This window comes from Aythya ferina, assembly GCF_964211825.1.
Source record: "Aythya ferina genome assembly, chromosome: 20".
Taxonomy (NCBI): Eukaryota; Metazoa; Chordata; class Aves; order Anseriformes; family Anatidae; genus Aythya; species Aythya ferina.
The window spans coordinates 10256151-10272068 of record NC_140318.1 but is presented as its reverse complement, the minus strand read 5'-3'; the positions used below and the strand labels follow the sequence as shown (position 1 = coordinate 10272068).

Below are 15918 nucleotides of genomic sequence, written 5' to 3'. Positions count from 1 at the left end.
ATGAAACCACCAGGAGTAACGGGGGTGCTGCTATAACTGCAGTAATCAAAAGCAACCAGGAAGCCAAACTGCAGAAAAAAAAAAAAAAACGCGTCTTGGTGCTATGAATGAATTTGTGCATGAAGAACCAAATCACATCCTAATTCTGCAATTTTAACTGAAAGCATACAGAATGGAAACGATGGGTTCTCAAGCACCAGTGACGCACTTGCTATGAGCCACAGCAGTGCCCTCCTAGCCTGTGAAGAGCCTTTTGTGTCATTGGCGTGTCTCACCCAGATGATGGACCTTCCACACTGCATGGAGAAACAAAAATAACTGCTGTTGCCTTTCTGCTTCCAGTCGACTTGCAGAGCCAACTTTGCTGTCCAAGAAGAAGCAAGGATTCACTGTTTCTGGACAAAAGTGGCTCTCCATGACAGACCCAAAGTAGCTGCTAATAGTGATGAAATTGGACAAATACAGCTGTGAGCAGCATTACGTCTCTGGAGTCATTTCACAAGATGCTGTATGAGGCAACAAAACCTGCTTGTGGGAGTGCCTCCAGTAAGTTTTCAGAACTTGATATTCTGACCCAAGACTATGTATATGCAATACAGAACGAATCCTAGAATAGACTGATGAAGTTATTCCTCTCCATCCCCACAGGAGCTGGACAGAAACCCTACAAACTGAATAAATACAGTAAAACTGTTTTAATTATTGGTATGTAACAGAGCTTTCCTTTCCAAACTGCCTTACTGACATCCAACAAGGAATAATTCTGTCGTTCGTAAAATAGAGCTGCCTCTGGGGTAGAACACAGCACTGGTCTGTGCAATGTTCCTACAGCAGAATAGGTAAAATGATTCAAAAGAAGATTGCTTTAAATCCATGGCTGCTGTCAGACAGGTAGTTCTGCTGACCTGACTGGCATGACAGCAACCTGCTGAGGCTCCACCCCAGAGAATCCTGGCCAAATGCTAGTCCAGGAAAAAACTTTGTGTTTGTCTATCTTTGAAACCTTACATTGAATTCATAACTTCTCTTACTAGATGTGGACCACATGTGGACCACTCCAAATTTCATGTATTGGTGGACAAATCTCTATGGATTCAGAGACACCAGAAAAGCAGGAAAGAGCACCAGGGAACAGAGACTTGTACCTTATCAGTAAGTACATCTACAATCCTCCAGTTAGTGAACTCACTGATGACACCAAACAAAAACTGTCTGTATAACCAAAACTGTCTTTGAGCTGAGCCTTGCCCCAGCTGTGTCTAACAAGTTAGTCCTCTGAATGACAGGTAGAAATAATAATGAAAAGCAAAAGAGGGTCATGAGAAAAGCCAAGCATGGTGGGAAAGCAGATGGCACAGGATCCTTGCTAGGAAAGGCAAACTGGGAGATCTGTCATAGTGAAGTGGCGTGGATGAGAAAGGATGGATGAGGTCCTGGATGGGGACGAGGCATGCGGTGGGGTGGACATTACATGGAACCACAGGGGCAGAGAGGGAAAGAAGTAGCACGGTGGGGACATGTGGAGGGGAAGGAAAGGGCGGACCAGGCAAGCAGGAATTCTCTGACATATGCTAGGGACACAACCTGTAGACTTGGTGGGATCAGTAATACAGTTACTGGGAACGCAAGGGGCCTACCGAGTCACTGTGCATCCAGGACTAGGTGCGGGGAACAGAAGAGATGTCAACATTGCTTACCAGGCACATTTGGTATTCAAGGCGCTTCCGAGCATCATCACTGGGTTTCTTCTTACGGAAGAAGAGCGGCATCTTCAGCTGTGATTATAGCTCCGTCTCAATGGCACAAACTATCAGCACAAATAAAGGCTGGTGGTTCCTGGAACATGTGTTTGCAGGGAACCTGGACTACAGAACTGCACTCTAAGAAGTGAGGAAAAAAAAAAAAAAAAAGATCTCAGCAGTTATCTTTTTTTAAGACTTTCTTTGTTCTGATCAAACAGGCAGAGCCATCACACCTCTGCAGCAGAAGTGTTAACGTGAGTCACAAAAACACCAGTGTACCTCTGAGACTGGCAGAGGGTCTTGTCATCCCTGCACAAGATAAACTAAGACCAGGTGAAACACATACAGACAAAGGCTGTTTGAGTGATCAGGAAAACACTGGGTCCACTCTAGGACAAATTCTGGCACAATAATAAGCAATTGTAAAATAATATAGAATAAAGCTAGTTTAGAAACGTGAACAATTGCTAACTGAGAGCAACATCGCTGCCTTCACCTTCCAGTGCAGGTAAGACCAGGCAAGACCCCAATGCAGACCAGAATACAGGCAGCTGTTGGAAGGGGACTTCATGACTGCTGGCTACAGCAGGGCCCCCTCTGGCACATCACACAGCCCATGACAACTGGTTCCCTGGGGCTCTGGACAGACACAGGAGTCGGGACACCCAAGCTAAGCTTGCTTTGCTTCTCAGCTCCACTGTAAGAGGCCAGGACCTTAAAGGTTAGGACAGGGGTTATCTCAAGTTAACAAAACACTTGGTTCATTTGCTTTCTGCACAGAAGCAGTTGTGCAGCAATAGTTTTTCTATTTAAGTCACCCAGCTAGATGAAGAGACACTGCTTAAATATCAGTAACTTCAAGTCACATTTTTAATAGGCCTATAAAGCAAAATTAATTTCCAATAGTCTAATAGCTGCCTGCAAAGCCAAAATAACCTAACTTCAGAAAAACTGACTACAAACCAGAGCCTATCACTGTCCCCAAGATGTGCTGGGGTGAGCCATCTGCCTCCCCTGGACTCCTGCGCTTCACCCAGGCTGTGTGTCTCCAGCACCCAGCTGAGCTCCTCCTGCCCTTTGCAGCCCTACACGTTTGCTGCCTCCAGCCAGGGCTTACAGGGCAGTCAGATCTTCCCCAAAATGGGTCACTGTGGGACTGAGAGATGAAGAATGTTTTTCTGTCAATTCAACCAGACTGTATGCAAAGATGTGGGCTGATGCAACGGAAAAAGAAATTGAACCAGGAGAGGAAAGAACAGATTGCGCTAAGATGCCTCCTGAAATCACACCTGGGGGTGGATGAAGGGGTAACAGAAACCAGAGTTGATTCTGGAAGAAGGCTCTGACTCAGCAGGGGAGAAATAGGGAGTGTGCTGGCAGATTCTGAAGGAACGGCAGAAAAGTAAGGCTGGACAAAAAATGGGGAGACTGGGCAGAAACCAGCAATGCAGAAAGTTAGAATTGGAACTGCTGCTGGAAGAGGGCTTCACAAAGAGCTGACACAGGTGGGACTGAATCCTGCTTGGGGGTAAGAGTGGGGTAAGGCAGAGAAATGCAGAACTGCAGCAGTGAGCCCAGAAGGGGGGAGCTACCGGCTGGGCAGGAAGCCCCGGGGTACGCGGGGATCAGCACTGCATGGCCTAAGCAGGAGCTACAGCTGCCAAAAGCCCAAGTCGAGACACACTCTACGAAACTTGCACTGGAAGGTGGTTTTTTTGTTTGTTTGTTTGTTTGTTTTTAATAACTTTTTCAAACATCGTTTAAAAAGCAATACGAAAGAATCAATATTTCACCAATACGTCCCCCAAATGTGTCACCAGCAAACGGCACAGTTTCACAATGGAGTTGGTTTAGTGTTCACTAAAGCTCATGTTACACTTAAAAAAAAAAGATTGTTCTCTGCCAGCTCAGCAGCTACAAATTGGTCTCAGACTACACTGAAAAGCATGTAGCCACAGGAGAGTCAGAGCTGTTCCTCATGCAAGGAGAGCCTTACCAGAAACAAAGAGTTTTATGTAGATAAATCCTTATTGTTAAAGCAAGATACAACTTTAGCCTACGTGGATTCAAGGAAATGGCCACCATTTCATTCCAGAAACAGAGACAAAGATCTGCCCTGCTTCACTGTACTGCTGTCACACTCATCTACCAGAACAAGCCAAGAGATGCAGCAGCAGGTGGCAAAAAATAATTCAGGGTGCTAGAATCAGAATCCAGCAGTTTCACAATTCTTTTCATGACATCCCTCTTTGCTAACTTTTTAATAAGTTCAAACTACTGAAATCACACAGAATCACAGAATCACAGAATTTCTAGGTTGGAAGAGACCTCAAGGTCATCGAGTCCAACCTCTGACCTAACGCTAACAGTCCCCACTAAACCATTTCCCTAAGCTCTACATCTAAGCGTCTTTTAAAGACTTCCAAGGATGGTGACTCCACCACTTCCCTGGGCAGCCTGTTCCAGTGCCTCACAACCCTTTCAGTGAAGAAGTTCTTCCTAACATCTAACCTAAAACTCCCCTGGCTCAACTTAAGCCCATTCCCCCTCGTCTTGTCACCAGGCACGTGGGAGAACAGGCCAACCCCCACCTCGCTACAGCCTCCCTTGAGGTACCCATAGAGAGCGATAAGGTCGCCCCTGAGCCTCCTCTTCTCCAGGCTGAACAAGCCCAGCTCCCTCAGCCGCTCCTCGTAGGACTTGTTCTCCAGGCCCCTCACCAGCTTCGTCGCCCTTCTCTGCACCCGCTCAAGCACCTCCATGTCCTTCTTGTAGCAAGGGGCCCAAAACTGAACACAGTACTCGAGGTGCGGCCTCACCAGAGCTGAGTACAGGGGGACGATCACCTCCCTAGCCCTGCTGGTCACGCTGTTCCTGATACAAGCCAGGATGCCGTTGGCCTTCTTGGCCACCTGAGCACACTGCTGACTCATATTCAGCCGACTGTCCACCATCACTCCCAGGTCCTTCTCTGCCTGGCAGCTCTCCAACCATTCCTCTCCCAGCCTGTAGCTCTGCTTGGGGTTATTGCGCCCCAGGTGCAGGACCCGGCACTTGGCCTTGTTGAACTTCATGCCGTTGACCTCAGCCCATCGGTGCAGCCTATCCAGGTCCTCCTGCAGAGCTTTCCTACCCTCAAGCAGATCGACACACGCACCTAACTTGGTGTCATCTGCGAACTTACTGAGGGTGCACTCGATGCCCTCGTCCAGATCATCGATGAAGATATTAAAGAGGACCGGCCCCAGCACCGAGCCCTGGGGGACGCCACTAATGACTGGCCTCCAACTGGACTTGGCTCCATTCACCACGACTCTTTGGGCCCAGCTATCCAGCCAGTTTCTAACCCAACGAAGCGTGCGCCAGTCCAAGCCAAGAGCAGCCAGTTTCTTGAGGAGAATGCTGTGGGAGACGGTGTCAAAAGCCTTGCTGAAGTCAAGGTAGACCACATCCACAGCCTTTCCCTCATCCACCCAGCGCGTCACTCTGTCATAGAAGGAGATCAGGTTCGTCAGGCATGACCTGCCTTTCATAAAGCCATGCTGACTGGGCCTGATCGCCTGCTTCCCCTGCAAGTGCTGCATGATGACTCTCAGGAGGATCTGCTCCATGAGCTTTCCTGGCACTGAGGTCAAAGTGACAGGCCTGTAGTTTCCTGGGTCTGCCCTCCGGCCCTTCTTGTAGATGGGCGTCACGTTTGCTAGCCGCCAGTCGATTGGGACCTCCCCCGATAGCCAGGACTGCTGATAAATGATGGATAGTGGCTTGGCCAGCTCCTCTGCCAGTTCCCTCAGTACCCTTGGGTGGATCCCATCCGGCCCCATCGACTTGTGCACATCTAAGTGCCGTAGCAGGTCACCAACCAGTTCTTCATGGATAATGAGGGCCACATCCTGCTCCCCATCCCCTTCCACCAGCTCAGGGTACTGAGTATCCAGAGAACATCCGGTATTGCCGCTAAAGACTGAGGCAAAGAAGGCATTGAGCACCTCCGCCTTTTCCTCATCTCTTGTAACTAAGTTTCCCCCTGCATCCAGTAAAGGATGGAGATTCTCCTTAGTCCTCCTTTTTGTGTTGATGTATTTATAGAAACATTTTTTGTTATCTTTAACGGCAGTAGCCAGATTGAGCTCCAGATGAGCTTTGGCCTTCCTAATTTTGTCCCTGCACAGCCTCGCTACTTCTTTAAAGTCCTCCTTAGTGGCCTGCCCACTTTTCCAAAGCTTATAAACCCTCTTATGCCCAAAGTAGGAGCTGGACTCAATGACCCTTGCAGGTCCCTTCCAACGCTACAATTCTGTGGAGCGCTCACTGCGGCCCCCTCACTGCCCGCACTGTCTCTGCTCACCATGGAGTCAACAGACTCACCAGTCAAGGCAAGCCAGAAGGGATGGGTAAGGGGAAAAAATCAGAAGATTAGGCAAGAAAGGAAGGTAATTGTCAGGAGATTCAGTTAGGAAATCCAGGAACGCAATCAAGAGCCATAAACAAAGGTCCAACATCACAGATGGAAACAAAAGAAGTAAATTTAAACATGAGAAACCAGGACAAGGGTACATGCAGCAAGGTAACAATAACATTGCTGAAGAACACTTTGCTGAGGACTTATGCGTCTCCTTGTCCCTTCTTACCTTTCTCTGTTACAGCTAGACACCGTTTATTAATCATATGGACAGTAGAAAATCATTTCATTTTCACCCAAGAAAATAAAAAGATATGAAGGCTGAAGGATAGACAGTTGAACAGGGAAAGAACCGCTCTGGGGCAGAAGACGAAGAATCAGAGACTTATTAGACGGATTAAACGTCAAAACTTGCTTCAATGAAAAGACACATCAGATCTGCAGGCAGCAAAGCTGTTCCTCCCTGTGACATTGGCTCTGCAGAGCGGTGAGACAAGCACTCGTCAGTCAATGAAGAGAAGCTGGCATGTGGCCACAGTTTATGCACTGCAGTTTTATTTATTTTAGTCACGGAGAGAACTACCCACGGGTGCCTGGCCGGCACCCACCCTGCCGTGTGCGAGCACCCACGAGCTGCAGCCCTCAGGTGCCTGGGGACGGGCGGGGACACCGGGCTGGGCAATGCCACCCGTGCGTTGTACAGCCCGCAGCTGCTTGGACATCGAGAGCAAAACGACAACAAAGCTTTAATTAAAAAATAAAATAAAATAATAATAACCACATCGCAGCACGGCCCTACAAAAAGCTTCACTCCGAACCCCGACTTTTAAAGCGCTCCGGGCCCCACAGAGGCTGCGGTGGGGGCAGGCAGGGAGGAGGCATCCTGGGGGGCAGAGCCGCCGGGGCTGTGTGGGGCCGCCCGCCCCAGTGCCAGGCCCCGCTGCGCTGCCTCCTTCATCCCGCACCCTTCATCCTCCTCCTCCTCGCTCCTCAGCGCCGGCCCCAAGCCGCGGACGACAGCAGCGACAGCACCAGCAGCAGCAGCAGCAGCAGCAGCAGCAGCCCCTCAAGCACCCGCCCTGAGACCCCCGAGACTCCCTCACCCGGGGGTCCGACATCCCCAACCCTCCCCACCCCACAGCCCCGGGCCCGGCCCCGCTCACCGCTCCCCTCCGCCATGCCGCGCCCCGCCCCCCCGCCATGACAGCCCCCTCCCCGCCATGACACCGCCCCCGCCGCCATGTCGCGAGCGGTCGGGGCCTCTCGCGAGATCCCGGCGGGTATATCCACCGCCGCCACGCCGCCCGCTGCCTTTCCGCCCCGTCAGGACCAGGCTCCATCCGCCGCCATCCGCGCCCCGCCGCCATGCCGCCCAAATTCGACCCCACGGAGGTGAAAGTCGGTACGTGCCGGGCCGGGGGGCGGCGGGTGGGCAGGAGGGAGCGGGGGGAGGCGCGTCCCGGTCTGACGAGATGTTGCTGTGCCCGCAGTGTACCTGCGCTGCACCGGCGGGGAGGTCGGCGCCACCTCCGCTCTGGCCCCCAAGATCGGACCCCTCGGGCTGGTAGGTGACGGGGCTGTGAGGGGCGGGGAGCTGCGGGCATGGCGGCCGGGCGAGGTGCGGTGCCCCCCCGCCGCTGTCCGGGCTTTATTTTTTTGTCTCTAACGCCTCCGTTCTTCGCAGTCCCCCAAAAAAGTCGGCGATGACATCGCCAAGGCCACGGGTGACTGGAAGGGGCTGAGGATCACGGTGAAGCTCACCATCCAGAACAGGCAAGCTCAGGTACTCGATGCCACGAGGGATGGCTTCGTGGTGCAAGCGCTGAGCAGGAAGGAGCTCTGCTTGCCCCAGCCACGAGCGTAAATCCCGGCAGGGTCGACTCAGCCCTTCATCCTTCCGAGGTGGATAAAATGAGTTCCACACGGCGAGCCGTGTGGGGGTCTTCGGGGAAGACCTTGGCAAAAACTAAGCTGTCTGATCCTTCTGAGTGCTCCTGGCATGAGTGACGCAGTAATTCTGTATGTGCATAAAGCATTTGACCTAGAAAAATGCATCAAGCAGCACAGAAATAATATTAAAAAAAATAATAATCCCGAACTCATCCTGCAGCCACCCGCCACTATACCTGTCTTGAATTCAGTGGCTGGTATATTCCAGTGGTGAGCTGAGAGGAAGCCCCAGCCCAGGAAGCAGTTCTCTTCTGGTTGTGGAGAGGCCTGTGCCGAAAGGCTGGGAACAAGCCTCTGCTTCACGGGAGGAGGCCACGTGCTGCCCAGTACACCTGGCTGCGTGCTAACCACTGAGCTGACTGAAATGCAGTGTTCTAGGCAGCCAGCTCCCCAGACACTGACTGCTAGGTCAAGTATCTGCATTATTTACCTGCCGAGATGAGGGGAAAAAAGAATTAATCTCTTTTCATTCAGATAGAAGTTGTTCCTTCTGCCTCTGCCTTGATTATCAAAGCTCTGAAGGAGCCTCCCCGTGACAGGAAGAAGCAGAAAAACAGTAAGTTTTCTTCTCATTTTAGTTCCGAATGTCATTTGGTGCTAAGAGGGAGCATATACCTGCCTCTAGATTGTTTGGCATAAACTGGCAGACCAGTGCCAGGGGGCTATATTGGGCAGCAGGATATGCTTGTCATGTACAGTCAAGTTTGTATACCTTCAAGACAACTAGAATAGCCACCCGCCACTGTACCTGCCTTGTAATGCAGTGATAGTACAGTCCAGAGGTGAGCTGACAGTAAATGCCAACCTAGGAAACAGAGTTATTCTTGTGGGTAACTTTGTGCCGAAGGCTGGGAACAGGAGATTTTATGGTGGTGCCACTGTAGATCGTAACCTCTGGTCTCTGTGTGTCTGAGTGCTGGAATGGTGCTTCTCTACCAGAGTGTGGGGAGCTGGAAGTGTGCTGTGCTTCAGTGAGCTTACTGTGTCATTGCTTTGCTTCACAGTAAAGCACAATGGCAGTGTCAGCTTCGATGAGATAGTGAACATTGCTCGGCAGATGAGGCACAGATCCCTGGCTCGAGAGCTGTCAGGTAAGTACTGGTCTTAGGGGTTTGTGCTGAGTCCTCCTGCTGCTTGATCTGAGTGTCTCAGTCTCTGGTTTGATTCCTGGGGTGGCCCCATGGCTCTGGTGGTGAAGCTCCTTCTACACATTGTTTGCTCTGACACTGAACTGTCAGCTCTAGTACACAAGCAACCTCACAGCCAGCCTCTTACCTCCTGATGGAGGCAGTGCAGGGTACGGGTGTGTGTCAGGATTCACCTCAGCATTCCTGCCCTGGCTACAGTACCTGCTTTCATCACTGTGTGAGGCTGAGTAGTAGGCAGCAACCGTCTGGGCGCCAAGCTTGCTTGTAACAGACATAAAGGGCTTTTCTGGATGCTTCTGGAAATGAGTACACCAGAACTGGCTTCAACTGCCTGCTGTCCCATTCTGAACCCTGTAGCTGCAGACCTCTAAGGGAATGGAGTGTGAGACAGCTGAGGGTGTTAGAATAGAGTTCTCTACTGGCTTTTTTTTTCCTGTGTTAAAGCACTGATGAGCTTTCTTCTAACTACAGGGACAATTAAGGAGATTCTTGGAACTGCCCAGTCTGTGGGCTGTAGCATTGATGGCAGGCACCCACATGATATCATCGATGACATCAATAACGGGGTGATTGAGTGCCCAGCTGTAAGTATCCATCTCTAGCTGAAACTGCTGTATTAATTTACTTACTAAAGGGCTCTTTACTAACGAGCTGTATTTGCTTTTCTCAACAGAGCTAAGAGTGCAGAAAAGTTGCCGAATGAAGGTTCCTTAAGGTTTTTTGTAACACCTTAAATGCTTAATAAAACACCAAGCTGTCTGTAAACAGTGTGACTGGCTTAATTTGTTCTTGTCTCATGCTGTGTGTAGTAGGTCTTGGCCAGGGTCTGCCTGCCCTGTGCAGAGGTACCAAGGTGATGGTTCTTACACAAACTGGAAGCTGTGGGATGCTCATTTCCCCGAGATAATTTCCTTGAACTTAAAGTAGAGTTGCCTTGAGCAAATATTCCAATGTGATGCAGAGGGCAAACACTGTTAACTTGTCCCCTGTGATGTGTGAGCTCTTGCAGTGCCAGATGCACAGCTCCAGCAGCTACAGGTAGTGCCCTTCATCAGGTGAGTGGGATTGTAACAGGTCCCCCTCTGCTGAGCCAGCACAGCCTGGTGTGCTGCTGTGCCTCAGCAGCTGGAGCTGCTGTGCCTAAGGTTGCCTGTCCACATAACTGAGTTAAGAGTAGCTGTGTGTGCTTGTGGGATGAAAATACTCTGTCCCTGTTAGAAATAAAACCCTACGTGTGGCTGTATGTCCAGGCCTGTCCTTGTTAAGGCCATAGCTCTTCACTCAGCATTTGTGCCTGATAGTGTGGAACGTGGCCTTCTCTTGTAGACAGATAGGATCCTTTGCTCAGCTTTTTATTGTGCCTTGAAGCAGAGGCAGGATTTTTTTGGTGACCAGGACAAGTACACACTAGGATCGACATGAACTTTTGTGCATTCTTCAAAGAAGAGGAGCAGGCCCTTTGATTACGAGTACAATCCTGTGGTCCTCTCCATTTCAAAAAGTTGTAAAGGGACCGGTTTCATGTCTCTTGGGTCTCCTGACTCCTTGAATGGTGATGCTGGGGGAGCTGGGTAAGCAAGCTCGATAGCCCCTGTCTACATCATACGCTCCAGGTCCTGGTGTCTCTGAAAGAAAAATAAGCAGTGTGCGTTGGTATTTCCCTTTGTATGAGTGTTCTGTAAATCCAGTTTACTGCCTGCCAAGGAACAACCTGAAACCTGGCTGAAAACCGGGGATAGGGGAGAGGTATGCTATAAAACACAAGGAAAGTTAAAGGTTTAGCCTTGCATATTCAAAATGAGATGTACTTTTTGGCAAAACTATGGAGGAAGGCCCTGCAAACACCCCCAAGGGGGGCTAATCCAAACCACCCCTTCTGATGAGGTGTTAAGAACCTCTTCCAAGCTCAGCTATAATGTAATTTAATCATGGTTTTCTGGAGAGGTTCCTGTGTTTCAGGCTTGATGCTAGAAGTCATTGTACTTTGCAGAATTCGATACTTGGCTCTCACACCTGAGAACTGTGGTGCTGTTACTGTGGTACTGCTGGAGGGTGTGGGTGAAACCAAAATTCTCCAAAGATCCCGGGGAAGATCCTTGTTCTGTTTCCAGCAAAGGCTGGTTTTCCTTTGGAGTGGCACAGCACAAGGGATGATGCATGAACTTTCAGACTGGAGAAAGCTCTTTTAGAAGTGAAGTGGATTCATCCTGGTAATAATGCTTTAGCTGACTCTGAGGTATTGCTAAAAGCCCTGCTAACAATGGTGTTATGACTGCACTTCACTTCAGCCCTAACAACATCCTGGGGAACTGGGGGGGAGGGGAGTCCTATTAATTTAGATCCATTTTTCTGGAGAGAAAAGGAATCAAATTCTTCCCAGGGTGCTGAGCTGGAACGGTGCAGGCCTCGTTCGCAGGAAAGTGTTCTGGAAGGTACGTTCTCCTCCACAAAGCAGTGTTGATACTTGATCAGCTTTTTTCCTGCCACTGGCTCTTCACTTCTGCAAATAACTCTGAGTTATAAAGCACTTAAAGCACAAGAAGAAAACTTTCTGGCTGGAGCTCTGCTATGGCAAGCAGAGCTGTATGAAGCTATTGTAACTGTGGGAGGGGATGGCTTTTTGGGGTGTCCGGGACCCTTGGGAACAGCCAGTGCTGCAGGAAAGAGAAATCAGCTGCACCAGGGAAGTGGCTGCAGCTACAGCATGCACCAGGTGCTGAAAGACCTGGAGCCTCTGAAAAAAAAAAAAAAGGGAGGAAAACTTAAGTTTAAGCTTCCAAACAAATCCCAGCCTGAATCAGATGGGAGAAGGTGTGTGGTGGCAGCTAGCTGAGACTTCTTGGAAACTCCTGTGCTGCGTGCACTAAGCTACTGCTGTTGTAATGCTTGTTTCTGAACTCTGTGCAAGCAACGTGTAGGAAGCATTGCACAATTCCTAAGCAGCTGTAGTTTAAGGTTACTTGGGTGCAGAGCAACTGTGAGCTGATTTGGAGAAACTAAACCTTTGTGTTTGCTCTGGTTTAAATGCAGCTTCTTGGCCACGCTGCCTCTTGGCATGCAGCAGTCATGCCCTAGGAATGCATCTCATGCTGCTTGTGCAGCATAAAATGTTAGCTTATGTACATAATAGCGTATATACATAACATAATGCTAGCAGTGGGATCTTCAGAAAACACACGTTTGTGCATCATTCAACAACAAATTAACTGCTACTTTGACAAGACTTCTTATCTGCTCTGCCTCTGTGCTAGAGCACCAGGTAGCAAAGCAGGTAAAGCTTCACAAGTGGACCCTGGGAAAGGAGGAGTCTGCCTGCCTGTCCTTGCAAGGTCCAGAACGCCAGGTCAGCATCAAGGCCAGCCAAAAGAAACTGCTAATCATGTCCATTTTCCACCATAGTTCTGCTGCCTGAAACGTTTCATGGAGCAACAGCTCTGTAATTTTACATTATGCTTGTGGGCAGAAGTAGGGTGGATAGCAGCAACAAGGGAGGTGGCAGGACCTTTGGAGAAAGGCTGGGCTGGCAGTTTAGCTGAGGGGAGGTGGTTGCTGGAGGGAGGATGTGCAAGTGAGGAATCTGGGCTGACCGATGTATTTACGGTTCCTGAGAAGATCCAGCTTTGTCCGCTGTTCCCTGATGAAACGTGGGTACATCGCTCCAGAGAGCTGGGGGCTGCAGATATTGCAGACACGCTGTGGTGAAATGGGGAAAGACACGACATAAATAAATAAATAAATAACTTCTGTCAAGTCAAACACTCCTGGCAGGTATCAACTTAGACTGTACATCCCAACCCATGGCTGTCTGCGTACAGGATTTTTTGCAGCCTCTTTAGCTGACAGAAGCAGAAAGCAGGAGAGCTTCTGCCTTTGCTCTTTCTTTTGCTCCTTCTCCAGCTGTTTGTGGGGCCTTTTTCTGAGGCAACCATGGAGTAAAGCAGAAACAAGGCTGAAAACCCAGACGCTCACTATCTAATTTCTTGGCTTGGAGATTCCAAGCAAGGAGCCTTGGTGCTCTCTGAAATGAGGTGTGTTTCCTTACAGTCTGTAACCCAGCATGCTTCCCGCCTCTCTAGGGATACAGCTTCCAAAAAATCCCAGTTAGGTATGAGGAAAAAGATCTCTGAGTGGCCCCAGACTGCAGCGGGGATGTGATGGGGTCTCCATCCTTGGTGATGTGGGGAGCTCAGCTGGGCACGGTGCTGGGCAGGCTGGCTGCAGCGCTGGCTGCACGTTCAGCAGACAGCTGGGTCCTTTCCAGCTGCAGCTTGTAGCAATTCTATGACAAAGCTGCACAAACACATTGCTGGAGAGGAGGACAGCCTGGCAGAGGACTGCAGCACCCCTTTCAGGAGCAATTTCAGTTTAAACAGGTTTGAAATATTTGCTGATGCTGGTGTTAGTGGAGCTGCCACTGGTGTGAAGCCTGAGAGCTTCAGGAGTGCCCTGGCCTGTCCAGTGTCCCAGCTCTCACACACTACTGGCTTTCCCCCACTTGACAGTCCTGGTAATGATTAGAAAAAGGACTTTTTTGCTGAAGGGAAATTCTCTTGGGGGCAGGATGTGTAACCTTTCCCATGCTACCTTAGGGCACGTGCTCTGGTAGAAGCCACGCAGCACTTGGAAGCAGGGCACTACCCTGCCAATAATTCATTTTTTCCCAACCCAGGCTTCTTAGAAAGGAGGCAAAGGGTTTGTTAAAGATAGTAACAACCTACATTAGCTCCATATTTTAAATCCATTTTCCCAATAACCGGATCTGTGCTCTGACGCCAGGGTCTCTTCCCACTGGAGCGATCTGCACCTTCACAAGAAAAGAGGGAGAGGGATGTTGAGAAGCCCTGAGCCCTTCCCAGGAGACCTTCACTATGGTGGCACAAGAGCTTTGAGCACTTTAAGGAGAATTGAGTATTATTTCCCTGAGACAAAATGGATCCAGAAGAGCCAAATTTTGGAATTCACATCTTCCTGCTTCGTAAAATGTTAGGACGGAAAATCTGAATTTCATTATGGCTCAGTGTGGGGTGCTGAAGCCCTGCTCCTGCCCATGGCATGTGCTGTACTGGTGTGCACGGTGAAGGTGAGAACTCGTTACTGTGGGCATGGGGGCGGAGGAGGGCCGCATCCAGGATCACCTGTGGGGAGGACAGGAGCCATGTGCTGTGCTCAGGGTGAGCAGGTCCCATCCACGCAGCACAGCGGTGTCCTGGTGGCTCTTCCTTTTCTAAACCAAGGAGTAGTCTATATCCATTGCCTCCTGCCACACCTCCTGGGGCCTTGGGGACACCGTGTGCTTCTGCGATGTCCCCAAGGGCAAGGAACTGCCAATGGGGTGATGTGGGAAGTATACGTGTCAAAAGGGGCAAAAAAAGCCTCAAAAAGAAAGGGAGCTTTTTCCAGCACGAAGGAAAGGAGGAGCCTGCTTTTCAAAGAGCTGCAGACAGAACCCTGGATGGAAATGGGGCTTGGGCAGCTCGAGCCCACAGCTCACCTCTGAGCACAGCAGCACTCAGCGCTTCACTGAGGACTCGGGCAGGCTGGCATCCACACAGAAGATAAATGCAAGCACTACTGACAGCAAACGTCCAAAATGGAGCTAGTCCTACCAACACCGTGTTTTTTTTGGGGGGAGAGGAAGACACATAGCAACCCCCAGGCTGAAGTCATGAACCCAAACCGCTGTGACCCCCTCTCATGCACCCAAAATTGCTCACAGAGCTGGGCATGAAACGTCGGCTGCCACTCACCCCTGCAGTAGCTGGCCAAGTATCTGATCATTTGCTGGTGGCTCTCCATCGCAGGGCTGCCCGTGGGGAGCCCTTTGCCTGTGGGCGACCTCACAGCCGTGTTCTGTGAGGGGCCCTCATCTCATTACCCACCCCCTGGCAAACCTGAGAGAAATTGTCATCAGCAGCACCACTCTGATCTCCCGGCACGATCTCTTCTCCCCTTCTGGTGAATAAGAACCCATGTGGCCATCAGAAGCATGGTCACAATCACCAAAACTCACAATCATCAATACTGAAGTCACCCCCCTGATAAACCAACCTGTGTGTTCTTTCCCTTTCTAGCTAACAGGGTACTTCATCATGGATGTTACTAACTTTTCTCCCTTACAGATTCTTTAAAAAGCAAAATGTTATTTTCACCATGCATTTGGTTTCAAACCCAAGGCCTTGCTTGGCTCTCTCGTTAACCACACAGACTTTTGTGCGTTGTACTTTGAAGGTTCGTGCATCTGGTTCGCTGTCACCATGAAGGTGGTTGGGGTACTCCCAGCACCTTGTGGGTCTAATGCCGGACTGCCCCACACAGCTCTGTTTGTCTGATCTCTTGGGTCCATCCTTACGCTCTTAAGGCATCTGTGGGGCCGCTCCACCACAGGAATGAAGGATTCATGTTTTTTTTTCCCCCAGATTTGCCTTTAGATGTAACATTTGTCTCCTCGGGATGGCGGGGTCCCCACCTGCAGCTCCTGTGCTCAGGGCGCGGCTGTGCGGCCCTGCCCGGCCCTACGGCGACCGCGTGGCAGACGGCCCGGCCCGGCCCCGTGTCCCCGTGTCCCCGTCCCCGTCCCCGCGTGGATTTTCGCGGTTTTTTTGTATTTTGACCCAGAATCTTTGGGGCACGCGCCCCGCAGCGGCTTCCCCCGGTCCGTGAGCTCAGGACCCGCTCT

The 15918-nt window shown here is 50.4% G+C and overlaps 2 protein-coding genes across 5 annotated transcripts in view; one reads left to right on the top strand and one right to left on the bottom strand.

The window, feature by feature from the left end:
- The window catches only part of LRSAM1 (leucine rich repeat and sterile alpha motif containing 1), a 30508-nt gene extending 23155 nt beyond the window's left edge, over window positions 1-7353 (bottom strand). For 2 of the 3 annotated variants that reach the window (XM_084494432.1, XM_084494434.1), the window contains exons 1-2: window positions 7308-7353; window positions 1698-1880 (exon numbers count right to left, since the gene is read on the bottom strand). In XM_084494432.1, the coding sequence (XP_084350558.1) occupies window positions 1698-1769 (72 nt within the window). In that variant the 5' untranslated portion in view covers window positions 1770-1880; window positions 7308-7353. Of the gene's footprint in view, window positions 1-1697; window positions 1881-7307 lie in introns of those variants that run through there. The other variant, XM_084494433.1, reaches the window with a different exon arrangement.
- Window positions 7330-10007, top strand: RPL12 (ribosomal protein L12). Of its 2 annotated transcripts, XM_084494437.1 has the most exons (7): window positions 7330-7546; window positions 7635-7708; window positions 7829-7927; window positions 8569-8650; window positions 9099-9185; window positions 9714-9826; window positions 9916-10007. In XM_084494437.1, exons 1-7 carry the CDS (start codon window positions 7510-7512, stop codon window positions 9919-9921), a joined length of 498 nt encoding a protein of 165 aa, XP_084350563.1. In that variant the 5' UTR covers window positions 7330-7509; the 3' UTR covers window positions 9922-10007. The 2 variants fall into 2 exon arrangements, with proteins under 2 accessions (XP_084350563.1, XP_084350562.1); XM_084494436.1 differs by having other exon boundaries at window positions 7367-7546; window positions 9714-10007.
- Window positions 10008-15918: the final 5911 nt, after the last annotated feature.